At 40.4% G+C, this 22,847-nt stretch overlaps 1 protein-coding gene across 7 annotated transcripts in view; it reads left to right on the top strand.

The window, feature by feature from the left end:
- The window catches only part of TCERG1 (transcription elongation regulator 1), a 65,647-nt gene that overhangs the window by 5,829 nt on the left and 36,971 nt on the right, over window positions 1-22,847 (top strand). For 3 of the 7 annotated variants that reach the window (XM_054975873.1, XM_054975875.1, XM_054975876.1), the window contains 6 exons: window positions 8,547-8,699; window positions 9,429-9,690; window positions 12,918-13,160; window positions 18,436-18,498; window positions 19,691-19,891; window positions 21,686-21,825. In XM_054975873.1, coding sequence (XP_054831848.1) covers window positions 8,547-8,699; window positions 9,429-9,690; window positions 12,918-13,160; window positions 18,436-18,498; window positions 19,691-19,891; window positions 21,686-21,825 — 1,062 coding nt within the window. The remainder of the gene's footprint in view (window positions 1-8,546; window positions 8,700-9,428; window positions 9,691-12,917; window positions 13,161-18,435; window positions 18,499-19,690; window positions 19,892-21,685; window positions 21,826-22,847) is intronic. The other 4 variants (XM_054975879.1, XM_054975878.1, XM_054975874.1 and 1 more) reach the window with 3 other exon arrangements.

Raw genomic sequence — 22,847 nt, 5'->3', positions numbered from 1 at the left:
GGAGAGATTGTCCCTAAAGTAAAAGGGCTTTTAAGTGGTAAACGGCAGTAGTTATGTCTTGAACAGCATAGAGCAGCCTAGGCAGGGCAGCTGGGTTTAGAAGGGGTGATAAATACTGTACCATATGCAGTTGATAAAATGCTATTTTGCCACCACACTAATCTTCCATGAAGGATGGAACCAACAAAGAACTAAAGCTCTATGCTGAGTTGGCTAAAAAGGCTTGCCCTGTCCAAAGTTGGGAACACACTACCTTCAAGAACATCAGCCTTCGTGACCAGGATCACCTCCATCTTATTTGGATTCAGCTTTAGCTTATCTTCCCTCAGCCACTTGTTCATGCATCCAGTCATTTACCGAAGGCAGAGCTAGCTGTTTCTGGTGGCTTAGTTAACGAAATTCATAGGTGAATATCATCAGCACATTTATGATATCCCATTCCAGATCTCCATTGGTGAGTGGGTAGAGCCCTGTGGAACTCTACAAGAAAGATTGTTACCATAAATTATTTTTACCACCAGTGAGTGATGTGCCACCGGGCTCTATCCTCTCACCAGTGCTTTTCAGCATTTACGTCAGGCCGATAAGTGAAATCATCTGGAGATATGGAATGGGATATCATGAGTATGCTACCAAACCCAACTACAAATTTCAGTAACTAACCACCAGAAACAGGTAACTGTTTTTGGCAAATGACTGGATGCATGAACAAGTGGCTGAAGGAAGATAAACTAAAGCAGAAGTTGATGAAGAAATAAGATGAACGTGATGCTGGTCAGAACGGCTCATAACTAACACAATTTCAAGGTAGTACTGCTCATCCCCACTCCTTATTCTAACAGATATAAGTGGTCAGCAGCATCAAAGACTGTAGCTCAATTAGAGGGCTAAAAGGGATATATTTCCCTTGTTAAATGTGCACTTAAATTTTATGGTAAATGTACTGGCTAAGTGCTGTAATAAAGAATACTACTACTATTTCCCTTGTTCATCACAAGTGGAGATCATCCATCAGTTTAGTTCCAAAACTAGGTCTGAAGCTGGATTGGAAAGAGTTATGGGCAGGCATGTCATCGAGAAATCCTTGGAGGCTCTCCTCCTGGCAGCAGGGGAGACTCCTACATAAGGTGAAAGCTCGTTGTTCTGGGGGAGAACTGTGACATTAGCAGAATGGAATGTTGAAATACAGTGCTTAGAAGTCTGACTACCTATAACTAAAACAAGGAAGGTCTCATTATATAGAGTTAGAAACAGTATCTGAATCCCTGCATTACCATGAAAAATCAACACAAATTCAAGTGTTTGGGGGAGCACTCAGAAAATTTTTGTAATGTAATTGAGTAGCACTAAATTTCTATATTAGTATGGCATGCAAGTAATGATAATACATTAATATAATTATACTTTATTGTACACAGTAAAACTGCAGTCTATGAATCCTCAACTGGTAGTGAATCCTGTTGAACTCAGTGAGAGTACTTCTCAATAAACTTGTAGAAGAAAGGTCCAAGAATCTTAATTATACAGAAAATTGGCTACCCGGTACCCATATTTGTTTTTATTTATATCCTGTTTCATTTTAGTATATACTATATTCTTGAAAATACTAGCATAACTCAAGTTCATTTCTTTAATTGATGGCTGCAATTTTAATAGCTTTTAATTCTCAACTCATATATTAGGGTTTGTGTTAATTTGCTCCTTTAATGAGTGTGTATTTTTATGCATTCATTGGTTTATTTCTCTTGATGCATTAGATGGAGGAATCTGAGGGGAATGGCTGGCAAAGGGAGTCAGTATTATTGTTGATATGTTGCTTAACTTCTGAGTTGGAAGGGGTCTTACAGGCCATCTAGTCAACCCCCCTGCCCAATGCAGGAACATCTTAAAACATCACCCACAAATATTTGTCCAGCCACTCTGAAGACTGCCAGTGAGGCAGAATTTTGGAGCAGTGTTACTGTTTTAAAATAATTTTAGGTGACTATCCCAGTATAATATTAGTCCTGTTTTGATTGTTTGAGATATTTCTATTTTATTTATTGAAAATTTTTTCCTTTTTCAGTTTTTCTGTCTCATTTGACCAAAACTAATATAGATGTGCTAAGATAGCATAAGGTGCACAGTTTGCTGCTCTTTCTGGTATTGGGTGTAGGTTTTTATATAAGTTTCATAAATATGTTAAATAGTAGTATTTTAAATGTTAACTGTGCTATACTTGAGGGATTTTATATTTTTAATGCAATATAGCATGGTAGCAAATCACCTTGAGAACAGTTCTGTTGAAAGAATATTGAAAATAAATAATAGCATTGACTTGCCTTATTGAATGGTTATAAGAAATACAGAATGGTCTTCCTTTCCAAAACTACTAAAAACTCCTAGACACAGACCAGATGGCAAAATAAATACATCTACTCTTCCACTTTTCTGCCTGAACATACTCAAAGCAGTGTTCATTTGCAGAAAGCTAGGATAGTGGGGGCTCTCTTGACCTCTGCAGGCAGGCTCTTCCACAGGATAGGGATAGGGTCACCACAGAGAAAGCTCGTGTATGGGCTGCTGTTGATTTCACCCATGTGCAGGGTGGCACCTGTAGGAGACCCTGTTCAGATGAGCGAAGCTGCTGTAGAGGAACATAGGGAGGGAGGTGGTTCCGTAGATATGCCAGGTCAAGGCCGTGAAGAGCTTTGTATGTGATAACCAATACCTTGAACTGAGCACGGTAGCTGATAGGTAGCCAATAGAGTAACTGCAGAATGGGGATGATGTTCATGCTCCTGCTCGCTTCTGATAGCAGCCGAACCACAGCACTGTTGGCGCATACTATCTGTTTACATGCCATCTTGAGCTCTGGACCTGACAACCCACTTTGGCGTCAGCTCTAAGCGTTTTGTTCCTAGACTCTGAACCTTTGGAGCATTGCTGTTTGAAGTGACATGGTAACATCTATGTTAGGGAACCAAATCCTGTATAGTATTTAGGGTAGATATTTAGTTTTATTATTTTATTTCTTGTCTTGCAGAATTTCTACATTTGTAATCTTTTGCACACTTCTTAATAAAATTTATTATTTATGCTTACGTGGTGTTACTTAGATTTTAGGGCTTCAGTCTAATTCTAATATCTTGGCCTAATTTAGCTACAGCTACCAAGTAATTGTTTTTGTGGAACTCAGCCTGTAGGCATTCTACCTTGCAGGACTGACTTCTTTGTTATCACCCAGAAAGGCTGGAGACTTTGTTCCTTGGTCTCTAAGCTTAGAGTCAGTCAAGAGGGACTGGTAGTGGCTCCTGTTACCTTGAAGGTGAGCCCGTCCAGTATTGTGTTTTTGTTTTTGACACCCCCCCCCCCACTCCAGCCTCCTTGTAGATTCAATGTGGAACCAATGTTCCATAAGGTACTTGTTAGGTCATGAGAGAGGGTTTTTTTCTCCTGAGGATTGCTGTAGCAGAGTGGTTAAGAGTGGTTCAGCTGCGAATCAGCACTCTACTGGTTTGAATCCTACTACTGCCATGAGCTCCGTAGGTGGCCTTGGGTAAGTCACACCTCTCAGCCCCAGCTGTATTGTGGGGATAATAATAACACTTGTTCACTGCTCTGGGTGAGGCACTAATCTGTCTAGAAGAGTGGTATATAAGTGCAGTTATTATTATTTTAAGGCAAAGGAATTTGCTACACTGTACTTTTAAGAGTGTAGCCTGAAGTTGATTTTACATTCATTTCCAACCCAGCTCGGTTCTTTTCTGCTTTCTTTCCTGTCCTGATACCTTCTCAGCCAGAAAGAGAAGGTGGACAGAGAAGAGAGAGTATAACACCATTGCTCCAGCCAGCCCTGCCTACTGGGAACAGCATCGGGCCTAAGGGTCTTATCCATAGATCATTACTAGGGGTGTGCAGCAAAAAAAGATTCGGTTTTCCCGCTTGGCAAGCCCCTTCGGAAATCGCTTCTTGGCCAGCTTCGAAATGCTCCTAAAAGATTTGGAGCACATCGAAGCTTCTCCGTCCCCGCAGCTTCCTCTTAACCTGATGGGGGAGGGGGGAATTCCCTGTCTCCCCTGCATCAGGTCAGTGAGTGGGGGCGGCCAGTTTAAACTAGGCCCCCCCCCCCCGCTGCTGCCTCCTCTTCACCGATGCCCACCACCACCTTCACCCACAGCTGACAGGACCAGGGAAGTCCCTGGCTCCGGATGAATGGGGTGCCCGGTGGCGAGGTGCAGGCTGAAGCCCACATCGCCTCCTTCACCCATTGCTGACGGCCAGGGAATTCCCTGGCTCGGACAGTACTGGGTGAACGGGGCACCTGGCAGTGAGGTGCAGGCTGAAGCCCACCTCCCTGCCGCCACCTTCACCCAGTGCTGACAGGGCCAGGGAACTCCCTGGCCCTGACAGTACTGGGTGAATGGGGCGCCTGGAAGCGAGGTGGAGGCTGAAGCCCACCTCCCCGTTACTGTCTTCACCCATTGCTGACGGGGCCAGGGAGTTGCACCAAGTGAATTGAGTGCCTGGCGGCAGGGTGGAGGCTTAAGCCTACAACCCGCCATTCTCTTCACCCAGTGCGAGAGGGACACAAAGATTCTGCCGTCCCTCTTGCCTCAGGAGAGCAGGCGCCGCTGGGCTGCTGCCCCTGACGAGCAGCTGATTAGGGAGGTTTAAATACCCCTTTCTGTGCTGCTGTGCAGCGGCACGGAAAGGAGCATTTTAAGCCCAGCAACCTCCACTCAGCTGCTCGTCAGGGAAACCCCCTACGAGCAGCTGATTTGGGGGTTTAAATGCCCCTTTCCCTGCTGCTGCACAGTGACACGGAAAGGGTCATTTTAAGCCCGGCAGCCTCCACTGAGCCACTCGTGGGGAAACCCCCAACGAGCAGCTGATTCAGGAGTTTAAATGCCCCTTTCCCTGCCACTGCACAGTGGCATGGAAAGGGGCATTTACTCCTTATCCCGAAGCTATACAAATAGCTTTGGGAATCTTTGATTCGGGCTTTCCGAAATGGACTGGCATACTAGGGCCGTTTCGGAAATCTGAATCTTTGCGAATCGGGTCTGATTTGCGTATTTTTTCCAAATTGGAAACCTGAATCGCACATCCCTAATCATTACCCTGTTGCAAAAGATTGTTTTGGCTGGAAATACTAGCACCCAAACTTGGGAACCTTTTGCATATGTTCTATCCGTATGTTATCTCAGGCTACTTAGTTGTACCCTAACACCCTTAATCTGAAAAAAAAATTATCTGAAAAAGTGGACTGTAGCATGAGAACGCTTGTCACCAAAAATGCCACGTAGTTTCTTTTTCTTGGACAAGGTTTAAAAGTTCACTTTAAAAATGAATTTTTGTACAGTAATATAAACTAAACATTGTGTTGAGTAGTGTGTTATATCCAAGGCATTTGTGATTGAAGCAATAAAATAGTAGCTACTAGGGGTGTGCACTTTGAGTATCTGATTCGGAAAGCTTCAGGATTTCCGAATTGGGGCCAGCATGCTGGTTCTGATTCGAAAATCCCGAAGCAAAGCTTTCTGAAGCATTCGTAATGCTTCAGGAAGCTTCAGGACCTCTGAGGATTAAGTTTAAAGGGCCCTTTTGCAAGTGTCAGGGCCCTTTAAACTTATCCATTTCCCACCCTTACCTCACCACCCCCACTTCTCCCCACCCCCACTTATCGCTGGAGGGGGCAGCCTCCTGTCCGTTGGCCTCTGACGGCGGCTGCAGCCCTCTGTGCCAGCAAGCCGCAGCAACGGTGGCAGGGAAAGCCCTCTCTGCCGACCAGCCGTACTAGCTGTGGCTGCACGGTGACAGCGGCAGGGAAGGCCCTTTCTGCTGGCTGCGGCTGCGCAGACACAGTGGCAGGGAAGACCCTCTCTGCCGGCCAGCCATGCCGGCCACGGCTGCGCGTCGACGGCAGTAGAGAGGGCCTTCCCAGTCAGACAGTTGGCCATCGTGGCATTGGGCTGCTCCAGCCTTCTCCCTGACCAGGTAAGTCGGGTGAGGGGTCGGGGATGGGGTTTAAAGGTGGGGATGGGAGTTGAAGGGTGGGGGTGGGCCTTCCCCTTCCCCCGTCACTTCAGTATGCTCCGAATCTTTCCAGAGCATACCGAAGTGACTTGGAATCCCAAATCTGAAGCGGCATCCCGCTTTGGATTTTGGGGCTTTTTCCTGCTTCGAGTAAACCTAAAGCGGGCAATCTGAATATTTTTCGGGTGCACACCCCTAGTAGCTACCAAATGCTCAGGCAAATAAAACATACTTTACCTGACACTTAACATAGGACAAAAATGGTAGCAGGCAAAGATCTCAAGAGGGTATTCCTCAAATGTCTCATCCACAGACCAAAACCAAGAAGGGGAAAATATTTTCAGCTGAGCAAATAATGGGTATTAAATCACAGAATCTTTAATTATAAGTTGAAATGATTCCAAGTAAATGTGTGCATGTATCTTTAAATGCTTGATGAGATAGGTGAAGAGTGGGGGTGAAGGAGATTGGTTGAGGACTGAGAGGGTGGGCAGAGTGAATGCAGTTTGAAACTGAGAGTAGAGAGAAACTTTTTAGTCAGAATAAAGCAGGCTAGCTGTGTGCTGCCTGAATATGTTGAAGTGTTTATGAGAGAAATATAACCTGTGTGGAACCTGAACTGAGCATGTTTGTGAAAGGAAAGAGAGGCCAGCTGTGTGAATGAGAGTAAATGAAGTAACTTTAAGAACCGAGAACTACGTTTATGAAACCGATACGCTTCTTGACTAAGTAAAAGTTTGTTTTGTTATATCCCAGTGTAGCTGTCATTGCTATATCCCATTCCTATCTTCAGGGCCACATAGAACCACGAAGGAGCCTGACGCTTAGGAACGTTACCAAAGGGAAAATTTAAATAAAATATCTTGGAATAAAATATTCCTGGTGGCAGCAGACTACCCAGAGGGTTAAGGGATAGATTAAAAGAAAAATCTACCCTAAAGAAAGTAAAGGTCATAACATAAGTATTTAAAACCATGTAATAAAAATGCATCAATTTTGGATACATTCAGTATAAATTTTTAAAAATAATTACACTTATACTGTAACAGGACTCTTTCCTGTGACCAGGTACAATAGATACATAATAGATTTTTTTTAGCCTTTTTAGTTACAAAACTTGATATTGCCACATAAAAAAATTCTTTTTTCATCCTTCCTGGTTACCTCACCCTCAGAACACCCATTAGGTGGCAGCCTGAACATTGTAGTTAGCATACAGGGAGGATAACAGGAGGAGATGGTCTTTTAATATGTGGGTTTTGGCCTTGAAGGCCTTTGAAGGTCGTAACCAGTACCTTGAATAGGACTCAGAAACAAACTGGCAACCAATGTAGCTGTTCTGAGATGAATGAGGTATGTTCCCATTAGGTAGTCTCTTACAATAATTGTAGTTTCTGGGTTGTCTTCAAGGACAGCCCATTGTAGAACAATCAGACAAAAAGACTGGAAACACTGAACAGCGATCCATTGTGATATCCAGTATGGCATCATAGTGGTTAGACTAGAAACTCAGAGATGCTGAATCAAGTCTATCATGAAAGCTTGCTGGGTAACCTTGAGCCAGTCACACACACTCAGCCTAACCTACCTCCCAGTGTGATTGTTAGAACAGGAGAAGAGAGCAATGTAAGCCACTTTGGGTCTACTTTGGGGAGAAAAGTGGGAAATAAATAAAGTAAATAAATACTTTCTCATCAACTCTGTATTCCAACGGATAGATAGGAATGGCATGGCTAGCTGTGTCGGAGGAACTGATAGAACAATAGGGATGTCTGTGCCCTGTTCCATTTTAAAATTATCCACCAGTGCAACTAAAACTGTCTCTGTTCCAAACCCAGGCCTGAAGCTAGATTGGAATAGGTCAAGGGCAGATGTATCATCTAAGAATTCCTTGAGCTATTCCATCCCATACCTTTTCTCTCCATAGCGACCATCAGGCATTAAATTAAAAAATGTAACATAGTGGGTATTAAAGTGTTGTCTAAGTTCTTGAAAATGCTGTTTCCACTGGAGGGGGTGATTTTTAGAATAACTTTTATTGGAAGCAACCAAATGTTAAACAGTGTGCAAGGTTCCCAGAACATTAGCCTTGATATTCTTTACCAAAAAAATATGAGAGAGAGAAGAGAGAGCATGGTGGAATAGTCCGTGTTCTTCCAATTTCCAGAGTTTCCAGTGGAAGAGAGGATGTGTCACAGACTTGATTGGGCTATTGTTAAATGCAGACAGACCTTGAGAGTCAGAACAGTGCACGATTTGATGGGGGAAGTTGCAATCAGAAGGAATGAATTGGCAGAAATCTCCCCATCTTCACCCCGTACTCTTGCATGAAAATTTGCTTTTTTAATAGGATATGCTGCACCTTTGTGGGACGTGGGGTGGAGATTTTACCTGATTTCCCCTTCTGGATGTGGTCCCCCCCCTCCCCTTCACCTTGCATCTCATGCTGTTCCTGAGGGTCCATAAATGGAATGGTTGAATCTGCCTTGAAACGTATCCTATATTTTTTGTCTTGTGTATATTTACAGAGACCACCTTTCATGCCTCCTCCTATGGGTAATATGCCACCCCCTCCTGGTATGATGTTTCCTCCAGGGATGCCACCAGTTACTGCCCCTGGAACACCAACAATGCCTCCTACAGAAGAGATATGGGTAGAAAACAAAACTCCAGATGGAAAGGTAATAATAACTATTATTGTGCACCATTTGAGAGATGTGTTTTATAGCACTGTTTTCCAGCCTATTGGTCAGTACCCAAAAGCGGGTCACAAAGCCTCTGAAAGTGGGTTGCAGGTCAGCCTTCCCTAATGATGGCTCCTGCCCTTTGCACTCTATACTTGATGTAATAGGTAGAAGAAAGTGGGGAATGCTGGAGAGTTGGTGGGAGCTGTTCAGTGCATGGAAAAACAAGAGGAGGAGAGAAAGAGGTGTGTGCCAGCACAGACTATGTCTTGGCATTGCTCCTTTAGCTGTCCAACTTCTTTCCCAGCCCCCTGAAGTCTCTTAACACCCTCTCCATCTGCTGGGGCAGATGTACTGCACTGAGCCACTTGCGGCCCATCTCTTTGCTGACATCTGCCATCTTCCATATCTCCTCAACCCTGCCCCCCTCCCCGCTCCCTCACCTTCTCATTCTCTTGGACAAGCCCTAGGTGGGTCACCATATGAAGTAAATTTGTACTTGTTGGTCAGCGTATCAAAAAACTTGGGAACCACTGCTTTATCTGTTAAGATGGTATCATGAAGTTGCCTTCCACAGTATTGGAGAGAACTTTTTACCTCTGAATTTCAAAGAAGAATGGTAGAAGCCATTCTACTGTAAATACTAATACCAGTATTTATATAAGCACATAGTCACTCTACACACTGAATTTTTGATATTGTAATGCTAAATTGACTTTTTTTTAGGTTTATTACTATAATGCAAGAACTCGTGAGTCAGCATGGACCAAACCAGACGGAGTGAAAGTTATTCAGCAGTCGGAGCTGACTCCAATGCTGGCTGCTCAGGCACAAGCTCAGGCTCAAGCTCAAGCTCAAGCTGTGGGTGCCTCCACACCAACTACTAGTAGTCCTTCATCAGCAGTATCTCCTTCTACATCATCAAGTAGTCAGTCCTCAACAACATCTACTACTACAACAGCAACATCAGTTTCACAAACAGTTTCTAGTGAGTAAACTTGTAGAATTCTAGTGAGTAAACTTGTGGGGGGGGGGAGTTAAGGTTTTGTGCAGGTGAGAAATATTCTTTCCATGTTAAAAATGATGCAGTGTACCATGATACTGCCTTTCTGTGTACCTGCGGACACATTTTTTTCTTTCTTCACACACATGTAAATTGGCTGTCAATTTCACAATCTGCGCTTGACAAAGAGGCTCCCCCGGTACTCAAGCACAGTGCAAGAAGTGGTCAACCCACAGCTGAGGGAATAGAAATATCACTGATGTCAGTAATAAATATGACATCAGTATATGAGGTAAGTCTCTGTTTATTTACATCAGAGACTTTTCTGGAGTACGTTGTTCCCACTGGAGCATCCATCTTCTGAGCACCTATAAGAAAAAGACAAAAGGAAAAAGAGACTGCATTATTCCCAGAATGTTGTGGATTGATACTGATTGTGCTCTTAACGGCCGATAATTAGGAGACGTCGTTAAATTAACATATGTATATTTTTTTTATAATGTGATTGACCATATTTGGAATGTTGATTGGAATTTGTAGGAACGTTTAAATGTTTACCAGTATTTATATAAGCATGTAGTGACTTTACACACTGAATTTTTTATATTTATAAATTTATATTTATTATTGACATCAGTGATATTTCTGTTCCCTTGGCTGTGAGTTGGCCACTTCTTGTACTGAGTTTCACAATCTGTGCTGTTGTTACTTCATGGCTATTTATTAGGGATGCTTCAGACACACCATTGCAAATATCTCAGGAGCACATGGCGCAGTTTTTGCAATGACCATCCATGAAGAGGAACCGGTTTACCCAAATGATACTTGCATATGAGTATGATGGCATCTCCCCTCATTTCCAGAGGGCTGCCACTTGTTGAACTATTCCAGAGTGAGATCATAAACTTGCTTCATCTATAAATATTAATCTGTTTTGGCTGATTAAGCTGTTATTGCAAATAAAATGTTTTTATGAAAACAATTGTTAGATATACCACACCCTTGCATGTTTAACACGCAGTAATTTTGTGACTGTCCATAATAGAGGTCTCATAGATTTGTGGAGACTAATTAACTTTGTGTTTTTGAATTGTCCTCAGAATTCAGAGTCTAGGATAGTAGGGAGCATTATAACTGTTAATGCTAACAAAAAGACACAAGGATGCAGGCTTGTTTGCAGTTCCGTCAACAATTCCCTGTAATCTGAAGTGTTAGCTGTATGCATATATTACTTTTATAGGGGAGAGGGAAAGAATTACTTGTTAACTCTATAGAATAGTTTCAAAACTCAAAGGGAAGGCTTTCCTTTTTTCCCTTCATGAAGAAAGTGCCTTTATGAAGATGAAAAGGGCTTAATTTCTCAATGCATTTATAATGAAGGGAATACCCAGTCTTGTGAATTCTGTGATGCTGTATTCTAAATGGCAGAGTTACTTTCTTGCAGCAACTCCTTTTGAAGTGGTAATTAAATCATTATATATGGTATCAGGCCCAGAATAGCAAGGCAGGTATTTCTTAAACTCTGTATGCTAGGTTTGCAAAAAAAATGGAGGGCGGTTCTGAAATCTGCTTCTTTTAATGTTCTGAAGCTCTTGGAACATATTTCCACTTGTCATCCCAAATGTGAATGATTTTGCAGTATTCTAAATCTCTGACAGTAGAGACGATCTTGAGGAATACATAATGATAAGAAGCTAGCTAGCCAGTCATATGGTAGCCACATGCTAGTTAGCATGGCAGTTTGGTTATTACTAACAACATATGGGCATATGAATATGTGGGGTGCTTAAAATTTTAAGACCAGTTATCATTTGCTTATTGTACACCATGAAAAGGCTGATTTGTAAGCACAGTAATGAGGTGTATTTATACAGTCATATTTTTTATCTGAAGTTGAGTTATTTTTGTCTGGCATAATTGTTTTTGAATTGCAAAAAATAGACAAAGCATTAGGATGAGATCATACGAGGTAAGGGATGTATAATATATCTACTTTTTGAATCATTCATGCTATGTTCAAAGACCTCTTCTCTTTACTTTATAACGAGGTATGCTGCTGTTGTGGTCCAAAGTTTGAAATTTGTTTGTTTAAATTACTGAACATATGCTAGTGAAGTTTCTTTTACATTTTTAGACCACATTTTCCCACTAAAAGTTTTGTGTTTTGAATTTTCACAGTGTTTAAAATTATACTAGAAGACATGATTAGTCTCAAGAATACAATAGCTTTTAAAATATCCTATCTTTAGCAGTGCAGTTAATATCAGCATGCTTCATATTTCCTAAGATCGATCCCACTTTGAAATTTTAGTATTTTATCATAGTGAAAAACTTTTAGAAACTAGTAGGTTTTGCTGCCTTTCTACAACATTGCTTTTGTTTATAATTCATTTATAGATTTAAACATGAGAACCTTACATATAGCACTATTTTATGAAGTCATAACTTTGCTTTTCAAGAGCAAAAACCTGCATGATTTGATCTATTGTAAAAAGTAAGCTCATGCTAAACATTTAAATGGCAATGATTGTATTCCTAAAACAATTACTGTAGATTATTTTTTTTGTTGAACAGGCTTCTTTGGGTGACTACAAGATTGCAACCAAACTTTAATAACTTATCTCAGCGTCATAAGGCTTCTCAGAGGCAGTCTTTACTCATGCTGCCAATTTTCGTATCAACCTTTGGCACCACTTGGAGGTGCTATAGGATTTCAGAATATACCTATCATATTTTATAGCTGTCCGTGTGCTGAGCTGCTTTTGTGATGTGAATTGTGCCTGGTAAATTGGTTGAAAGCTCTGCTCTGCAAGTCTCTGACATTTGTTGTATAGAAAGTAGAGCTGATATAAAATTTCATAATTACCTTTAAAGAAAGCTGAAATATCTGAAATTGTTTTCAAAAATGTATCCATGTATCTATATTAAGTAGATGTTCAGAACTGCAGAGATTATTTTAATAGCCCAATAATTTCACCAGAAACTACCTTCAAGAAGGCTACATTTCCAGAGCACCTTGAGAAGCCTTGTAAAACATTTTAATGATAACAGTTCTGCTGAAATTAAATTATGTGCAAGTTCCAGAATAGCCTTTGAAAATGGTATAAATGTTTATAAAGCACTACATGAATTTACAATAAAATGTTGGTAAGTACTTTTAAATAATGCAGTTCAAACGAATACAATACATGGGTTTGGATTTTTTTTGGCAGCACCTACAACACAAGACCAGACGCCCAGCCCAGCTGTTTCAATTGCCACACCTTCAGTCAGTGTTTCAACTTCTGCTCCTTCTGCTTCACCGGTGCAGACTGTACCACAGCCAGTCCCACAGACATTGCCTCCTGCAGTTCCTCACGCAGTACCTCAGCCAACAGCAGCAATTCCTGCTTTTCCACCAGTAATGGTACCTCCATTTCGAGTTCCCCTTCCTGGCATGCCTATTCCGCTTCCAGGTAAATTGATTACTATAGCTGTCTTGTCAGCTACATGTCCATGTCGTCAATTTGTTTGCACCCACGTGTCCATTGTGTATGGAATTTGCCTGAATTCTCTTCATTCAAACTATATTCTTCAGATAATTTGGAATCAGCAGACAGGCTTTTAAAGAAAACATTTCCAATAAAATAAATATTGGAAAAGAAACCACACTAATCATGTTAATCACTGTTCTTGGCATGAACAGAATATATTTTAGACATTATAGTTTGTTAGCCTTGCAGTGAATAGTTGGAAGAAATTCACCTTGTCTCTGACACGTACACTATGCCGTTACTCTTTTCTGATTTGAGAATATTGGTTGTCTTTCACAAAATTAGACTTGCCTTGTAATAAAGAAAGCACTGGACAGCTTCCATGATGAATTAAGTTTCACGCTAGTTAATTATTAATAACATTGGTTGTTTAGTTAAAAGTTTTAATGCTGCCATTAACACCATTTCATTCTTTAAGTCTAGATCTTATATACATATGTTTTTCATAGATATTAAACTGATGGAATGTAGAAGACATACTTTAGTTCTTTTATTGCAAGACAATAGTAAGGAAATCTAAAATTAGGGTTGAAGCATAGATATTGTGCAAAAGCAAAGGGATGCACGTGGTGTTCCGTTCTTGCACTTCTCTTCTGGTATTCCCTTTTGTTACAGCCTCTTGCACTCCTCGAAAGGCTGTTAATGAGAGTTGGGGACTCTTCAAATCAGATGTGGTGTCGTGTAGGGTGGAGATTGGTGATGTGCATTCAAACCCTTATGCATGTTTTCCATTTGTGCATGGGATTCTGTGAATCACAGCCCAACGGGTTCAGTTTTAAAAGGCCATTACAAAAAGATTGGACTGTTTGCCCTTGCAGGAAACGAGTCTTTTTAAAAGATGGGTGCTAATAAGCTAATATAATACAAATGCAGAAAGCATGGATCACAATATGATTGAGTGGTGCATTCACCCACTAAATTCCTGAAATATATATATTTCATTCTAAAAAGTGAGCAAGCTTACAGAGTTGTAGATAATGAGCTTGATAGTGGGGACTTTTTGGAAATTGTGGTCTGTTGCCAGATGTCATTGTTTTTAAGCCCTTCTGATGATTTCAAGATGATAATCAATTTATGCTTCTGTGGCTATCATTGCCAGCTTTTTAGTCATCTTATTGGGCTAGAAAAGGTTAACATTTAAGGCAAGTTATATCCAGTTCTAGTGTTATGTTTAGGAACTCATGCAAAGAGATGCAAACTAGTTGTTTTTCCTGCTCCTGTGTAAGTTGTCTTACTTTGAAGTGGGATCTCAGGGATCTACAAAATGAATTCCATGGTTCTGATCAGTATCAACATGAATGCTCATACTGCTTGAGCAATCTCTAGCACTGGAACAAAAAACTGTAGCACTTAAAGATGACATTAAGACCTAAATGATGGGACAAATCAAAGCTTCAAACCATAATCACTCCCTTCTGACCCTTTAAATCATGAGATCCTTGAGCAATGTGGGCCATCATAGCTTTTGTCTTTTTTAATCCTGTTACTTTAGCAGGAAAAGAATCAATACAAGAATGAAGTGTGTTTTAACCTCCCAAGTCAAAATATTAGTTTCCTGATAAAAAATTAGATTGACAGGAATATTTTAAACCTTTAGGTAATGAAAATGCTAGTATTGTGATGTAAAGGTGTATCATTCATGGATTGGAGGCCCTGCTCACAACTTCTGTAGCTCAGTTGTTACTCAGAAGCAGTCTAAATTTCTCTAGGTTTTCTTTGTAATCACAAGAGCTAGAAACCTACACAACCAACAGAAAATAGATGCACAACAGAACTGTCCTCATTTTGCAGCATAGTTGAAACAAATATCTACATTCTTATGATTAAATAAGGTTATTCTACTATGATGTATGTTGTAGGTAGGGCTGTGTGCTTTGGGTATCCGATTCGGGTAAAATACCTGAATTGGGCCCGATTTGGAAAGCTTTGGGATTTCCAAAGCAAAGCTTTCTGAAGCATTTGTAATGCTTCGGGAAGCTTCGGGGCTTCAGGGCCTCCTGAAGCGGCAAGACCCTTTAAACTTACCCATTTCCCACCCTTACCCCCCAACCCCCACTTCTCCCTACCCCCACTTACTGCTGGCACCATGCTGGAGGAGGCAGCCTCCCTCCTGCCCACTGGCCTCCGGCGGCGGCAGAGGCCCTCTCTGCCAGCAAGCCGCATTGGCCGTGGCTGCACGGCGACGGCAGCATGGAAGGCCCTCTTTGTCGTCCAGCTGCAGCTACGCAGCAGGGAAGGTTTTCCCTGTTGGCCAGCGCGGTGTTGGGCCACTCCAGCCTTCCACCTGACCCCCCTGTGGGCGGTGGGGTTTAAAGGTGGGGGTGGAAGTTTAAGGGTGGTGGTGGGCCTCCCCCTCCCCCGTCACTTCAGTATGCTTCGAATCTTTCCAGAGCATACCAAAGCAACTTAGAAGCCTGAATCTGAAGCAGCTTGCCTATATATTAACACTTTGTTAAATTCAAGCCTTGAAAATACGCTGCTTCCTTCATTTGTGTAGTAAAGGCTAGTTGCACTTTTCAAAATGCATGCTGGCTGAGAAAATGACTGGTTTATTCCAAAGACCTGCTGTGTTGTAATCTTGCCCAGGTTTAGTGATCTTCCAAGCAATTCTTTTAATAACTACTTGATCTTAGTTTTCAGGCATGTTTAAAACATGATTAACACCATTAATCTCTGCGTTCTTTACAAATTTGCAGTATAAATAACCCTAACACATATAAGGAAGGACAATTGCATTTTGCTCCATATATGAGAATCTTTTTTTTTTAGAAAGAGATTTTTAAGAGCACTGTTACAATACAAAAACAATTTAATGGATTTTTAATGCTTTTACATTGTACGCTTTTGGATAAACAGTTATTTTTGTTTTATTGTGTTTGAACTTGATGATTTAGTTTGTTTCATGTATCTCAATTTACAAGACTAAAAATAGTCTTTTAAAAAGTTAGATAGGCGTCACTCTTTTTTCTCATACCTAGCATCAGAAATGGGCACGAAATGGGGAAAAAACCAAAATGAGCGTTTCGTGTTTAATCACATTCCACAAATCACGAACTTTCACGAAATTGTCCCGTTTTGTGAAACGATTCGTTAGTTGTGTCATTCGTCAGAACCTAGGGCACTTCAGTGGCCCCCTTCATACCCAGAGATGCCAAACTCACAGGGAGACTTCAGCAGGCACTCTACCCACCCTCACCCAACAAGCCAGCAAGAACAAATGCTCTAAATAAGAATATAAGCAAAGAAAATTAAAGGGGAAAAAGGTAGGCCTCAGTCAAGCTAGGCCACAGAGCCAGGCAATACCCTGAGGGTGGGGTGGGGTGGAGGAAAGAAGGCACCCGAACCCAATGACCTTCCCCGCAAGGCCAAGAGCTGAAAATAAGAAAGAGGCTTTTAAAACAGCAGCAAATCCAGCCAAAATCTCTCAATTCCACTATCTCACTCCAAATCCCAGCAACAGGTCCTCCCTCTCCCTCTGTATACTGGAACTGAAAAGCACGAGGCAGAGAGCTGTGCCTTATATAAGAAATGCTCACATAGAGCGGAACAGGAGGTCTCTGGTTGGCAGACAGACCTCCCTAACAGGGTTTGGAAGGATGAGATTGGTGTTCCCATGGCTACAGAAGGCCCATCTCCTCAGTTGCCTAGGGGATTAACCCCCCTGCTCCTTGCTGTATAGGGCAAAATGGAAGCTCTCCAGTTGGCAGGGAGAGCTGCCTATCAAGGATATAGGGTCTAAGATTGAGGTTTCCAATGGCAACAAAAGGTCTGCAGACATTCTGGGCCTGTGTTGCCTAGGGAATCAATGGATCGGCGCCAGCCTATCTGGCATCACGAATCATTCACGAATCAGCTCCCAAAGTCGTGAATTTCATGAAAACCATGGCCCCACAAAGCACGTTCCGCAAAACACGAATCGGCCCGATTCGTCACAAAATTTGATTCTTATTTTGATTTGTGCCCATGTCTATCTAGCATTGGAAGGAACTTTGAAGCTTGGTGCCTCTTTTGAGATTGCTTCCTATAAAATAAGTTTGTGTCTGGAAACTCTCTTTCCACCAATCCCATTAATTGTTATCTTAACCGTATGGGAGGTGGAATAATGTTTAAATGATCTTACTCCGTGGAATTCCTTTTATAGAATTTGCTCTCATATCTTCCAGTTCCGTAAGAAAGATCTTTCCTGTTCAAACATTATCCTAGCTGCATTGAGAAACTTTCTTGTAAGCAGTTCTAACGTAACTTGGTCATGTTTAGAGGGTCACAGTAGTAGTGGCTTAGGACTTAAAATTTGGCCCTTGAATGGAGGTAGGAGTGGGAGAGCTGAGAAAAGAGATACAAGGAAGAGCAAATACATGATGCTAATGAGCCATCAGTTCAGCTACTTTCTTTTCCATTCCTGTACTTTGTCCCACTTTACTTCAATTTACTTTTTATCTCTCAGCTTTGTGTTTCCCCTGCCCTCTGGCACTTTCCACACCAGTTCTCCTTTGCCTCCTAGGATAATTTGTCATCCTAACACTGCCATTCTTTCCTTGTCCAAATTAATACATTTCTAAGGTTGCATTCTTGTGTACACATACTGGGGAATAAGCCACCATAATCATAGTGATACTGAGTAAAGATGCATCAAAGTGGGCTATTACTGTTTTTCAGAAATGCTTGACACAGTGATGTAAACAGAGAATTGGATCCTATATGTTCTTTATTGCTAGTGCTCGCTGTTTTCCTATCATGCAAGATGCATTCCACTGATAGGAGTGCTTCTTGCCTCAGTAGAAGAGTCTTTTGCATTGGAGGAATGTGCCAGGTGCACAACTGTTAGTGGAGAGGAATCTATAGGTTCCAACCTTGAGAGAGCAAAATAAATGCTGGCCATTTTGTAGCATGGGAGTGTGGAAAAATTGATCTCTGTTGAAATTAAAACCCCAGGTTTATACCTTCTTAAATAAAGGACGAATATGTTGTCCTTGTTCATTATAAGCAAAAATTATTGCAGGAATTTATAATCCATCTGGAATCATTTTACTCAAATGTTAGAGCAAAACTGACTTTATGCTTTCCTGCTTGGTTTCTCTTTGCCATTAGGAAAAATGGCATGCTAAATTTGTAGCAGGAAACTGATATTGCTCAGATACCCAGTGGTAGCTGACATACAGTGGCAGCTTTCCAACATGCTTGCTTATCCATTTTACAGGTGTAGCAATGATGCAAATAGTCAGCTGCCCGTATGTAAAGACAGTCGCTACCACCAAGACCGGTAATTTTTTAAAACCATCTTAGTTTGTATTGTCTGTAAGTTGGCATGGTAGTGAATGTTGTTGTTTATCTTTTATTTGCTTTTCCCAATAACTGGATCTCTAGTTTCAAAATAAGCTACAGGTTTCCTTGTAGCCAACAACCACCCCCAATCAATTGACAAGTATTCGCCTAATTAATACAAAACCTCTGCAAGTTCAGATTATTCTATCCATGTGAATCTCTTCCATCTCCATATATATTTTTGTATGTTTAGGGTACAGTGTTTAGTTTTTCTCTCCTGACATCTGTACAGTGATCAGACTTTGTTTGCATGTTAGTTTGCTTGTGTATGTGTATATGCGTGTGTCTGTTTAAACATAAATTGTAAGGTTGTTCTAAAACCCCTGTGTTTTCATACACTATGGTTAATATCTTAGCTTTTCAGTGGAGTGCAAGTGTAGAGCTGTGCTGTGCACAGTTTAGGAGAAATACGTAATCTAGTTTAGGAGAAATAAGGTATATTTTATCTTTAGTAGTAAAGAGCTCACTAAAAACCAATAAAAAGATTTTCAGGACTTTAAAACCAAGTCTTGAAAAATCCCAAGATCATATGGGCTCCTTAAAAACTATACTTATTTTCCAGTTCTGATTAAGACTCAGAACCAAATCCTCCTGTGTGATTTGGGTTTTCCCTGCTGGATATGGTAGATGGATCTCAGTAAGTGTACCGGATTCTTTGTTTTCAGGTCACTGGCGAAGCCCTGCTTGCATGAATGGGTGCTGCCTTGTTGGACCAGTTAAAAGAGACTTTGATGATAAATAGTAACATTCTAGTTATGCTACAGAAATTTTTGTGGGGTGGGGTGGTAACACTGTAAAATTCCAAGCTAGTCTTACCACTTTTCAAAAAACAATAAATCTCATCCCATCTTCTTTTAATGGTCATGATCATATATGGTGTATATGATTGGAAATAACTGATTATATCACTCTTTTACATTTAGAATGCACATAAAATATTTGTGCTGAGGATGTGCAGTTGCTCACAAGCGCTAGTGATTTAGATAATGTGGAAGAAGTACAGTTGATTATCAGGGGTTAGGGATTATAACACTTTCATTTTTATTTATAAGCTGATTTCAGTGTGGTTCTTTTGACTCACAAAATGATACTTTATCGGTTTTTGCCTTTTTATTACTCCTTTTATATAGGTGTCTTGCCAGGAATGGCTCCTCCTATTGTACCTATGATCCATCCTCAGGTTGCTATTGCAGCTTCACCTGCTACATTGGCTGGAGCAACAGCAGTCTCTGAATGGACAGAGTACAAAACAGCGGATGGGAAGACTTATTATTATAACAATAGGACACTGGAATCAACATGGGAGAAGCCTCAAGAACTGAAGGAAAAAGGTATGGTTTCAGTTTTGGAGCTTGGATACAACTAAATACAATGAGGTTTTCAAACTTGGAAAACTTCGTCAGAAAAGGAAAAAAATGTTTAAAACTGTAAGGTACATATATTTTCAACACTATCTTTCAAGTTTCACAGTATGATGTATTTTTTTCAGTGTGCTAATTAGATGATAATTATGTGTGAAATGTACAGTGATTGCGGAACCCATATTAAGGCCTGCATACCATCAGTGGCAAAGGAATGCAACTAGAGGCATTATTTCTTTCTTATTTGCTATGTAAATATTTAGCAGCTGTTTTTTCTTAGAGAAGTGATAGTGTTCTCTGCCATTATTAAAGTTATTGCTACTAATTTGTTTCCTTACTATGTGTAGTATAAGAATGGTCATGCATATATTTTCCATATACAGTTACTGGCAATTTTAACTGGTTTCATTAGTAGCTTGGCCATTTCATCTCTGCAGATATGGATTGATAGCAAGAGCCACACATTCTTTAACAAAGGTCCAATATAAAGGAGTTACATTCTCTGTCATAATTCAGAGGTTAAGTGGCACCTTAATGTTTAATAAAGTTTATTCTAACCAAAGTTCATGTGAATCAGGCCTCATTTCTTCAGTTTACTCCATGCATCTAAAGAAGTGAGGTCTGATTTATGAAAGCTTGTGCTGGAATAAGTTTTGTTAGTCTTTAAGGCATCGTTTGAACCCTGTTTGCTGTAATGGAATAACATGGCTAATCATCTAGAATTATTATCATGGTTCAAAAAGTGAAATTGAGTTCTTCTCTTTGGAAATTTAAATATATTTAGAGGGAGATAAATAATCTACCCAAGTGAAGCCCCATTGTTTTTTTATGCAACTATACTTTCTGTGGTTAAAAGTAAGATCCTCTTCTCTGTACTTTGGTTTTTCTTCTGCCTGGGACATTATTGATTATTTTGTCCATTCTGGTTCACTTTCTTCATGACTTTCTGAATGAAATTCTTTACTCCGGCATCTACTCCTGTCTGTTCAACTGTTTCCTCCTGTCTCTTCTGGTGACTTTTTCTTTGTGAGTCTCCCTGTTTTTCTCATTCTTCATCCGTACTCATGGCTACAGCATCTGTTTATATACTGTCTGTCTTGTATCTATTTTTCCTTTCTGATCTTTCAGTCACTGTTTAATTTCATATTTCCATCTGTCCAACATTTCTTTTTGAATATTTTGCCAACATTTCAAACAAAAGACGAAGCTGGAACTCCTAATCTTTCCACCCAACCATCTCCCCTTCCAACACTTCTGTTATTTTTATCTTCCTTCTCAGGCAAGCAACTCCTACGTAATTTGGGTTTGACTTCTCTTCCCACATCCTAAGTATTGTCATCTTACTAGTTTGTTACCTTTTTAAGGTATCCTACTCTTTCCTGTTTTCCACTTGCTGCTTGTTTATCTTTCTGATAACTTTGTGAGGTAGGTTAGGCTTAACATGAGGTGATGATTTTGAAAATGGCAGAAAGGAACTCCTTATGAAATGGTTCGCTTCAAGTTGCTTTTCATTTATACTGGCCTGTTAAACCTTGAAAACTGTATACCTATAATTATCTGATAAGCATCTCCTTCAGTTCCCCAACTAGGTTCAGGTAGAACTCTGGAGTATGATATGTATAGTTGCCGTAGTTGACACTGACAAAAATGGAAACACTGGAATTAAAATGTACTTACTGTTCTAAAAAGTTGTGCTGATAAATTAATGAAGATATTTTCTGTACAGAGAGAAAATAGTAAGTTTTAAAAAATATAATTTTGTAGAAAAAGTAGAAGAGAAAATGAAAGAAAGCATTAAGGAACCTGCTGAGGACCCTTTGCCTATGGAGACAGAAGAGGAAGAACCTAAAGTAGAACCTATCAAAGAACTTATAAAGGAGGTAAAAGACCTAATACTACTGCAGGTAAAGTTAGTGTTGAGTACTCTGATGGATGAAATACATTTAGACAGAGAGAAGTTTAAACTTAGATCATCTTGAAATAAAATGAAACTTGCATGCATGTAACTTATTTATCTTCTGTCATACACTCACAGCAGTTGTCAGAATACGGACAAAAAGATATTAGGCAGTGTACTACTTCTGTGTATGCATAAAGGGAGGTAGTTCTCCTATGTTCTTCTTCATGGCTACAGTTCTTCCAGACTGCTGAATGGATCAGTCCTGGGGTTGCAGGACCTGGGAGAAGGAACAGGTGTGTGGATGGGGCTGAGGTGAAGTGTGGAAAAGGAATTAAATTCACCCCTTCTTCCTTTTCTGCACACACAGCAATTTCATCCCCCTATCTGTTCCTCCTTGCTCCAGTCTGACAATCCACTGTGTTGATCCTGCAACCCCGGGAGTGATTGTTGGAGAGTGAGGTTTGACGGAAGCTGCAGCAATGGAGGAGAATGTGGGGAAACTCTGTGCCTTCTTGTTACAAATAGAATATTGCCTGGCAACTGATTAACAAGGCAAATAGTAGACTAATAGTAAATAGATCATTCTCTTATTTTAGGGGCTGCTTGGAAGTAGGCTTTCATTTCACAGACTTTTTTAAAAAAACAACTTTACATATACTATTTGGATTGGGGTTGGTGGGGAGATTAATGTCTTTACTGTGGATGCTATGTCTTTGCTACTGAAAACTTGTCAGCTATGTTTAGTTGTCAACATAAAAAACTAAAGTAATAATGTACTGTTTTTGCCATAGTGAATGGCAGGGTATAGAAAATAGCAAGGTGTCTGTAATACTTTAACCAAATTAATGTTACTTAGGTTTTAACACAAACTTTATTTCTTTCAAGGGTATGTTCATTTATTAAATGTTAGTGTAATTAAACATCTTAATTTATGAAATTGTTTTATATATGCAGTGTACATAAGCGATCTCTTGGATTTGATTTTCCAAAAGGTGGTTATTATTTTAATGTGGAGAATCATTTTGT

Source organism: Eublepharis macularius, chromosome 4 (genome assembly GCF_028583425.1).
Source record: "Eublepharis macularius isolate TG4126 chromosome 4, MPM_Emac_v1.0, whole genome shotgun sequence".
Classification (NCBI taxonomy): domain Eukaryota; kingdom Metazoa; phylum Chordata; class Lepidosauria; order Squamata; family Eublepharidae; genus Eublepharis; species Eublepharis macularius.
Note: the sequence above shows the minus strand (reverse complement) of the source record. Positions and strands in the feature narration are given on the sequence as shown.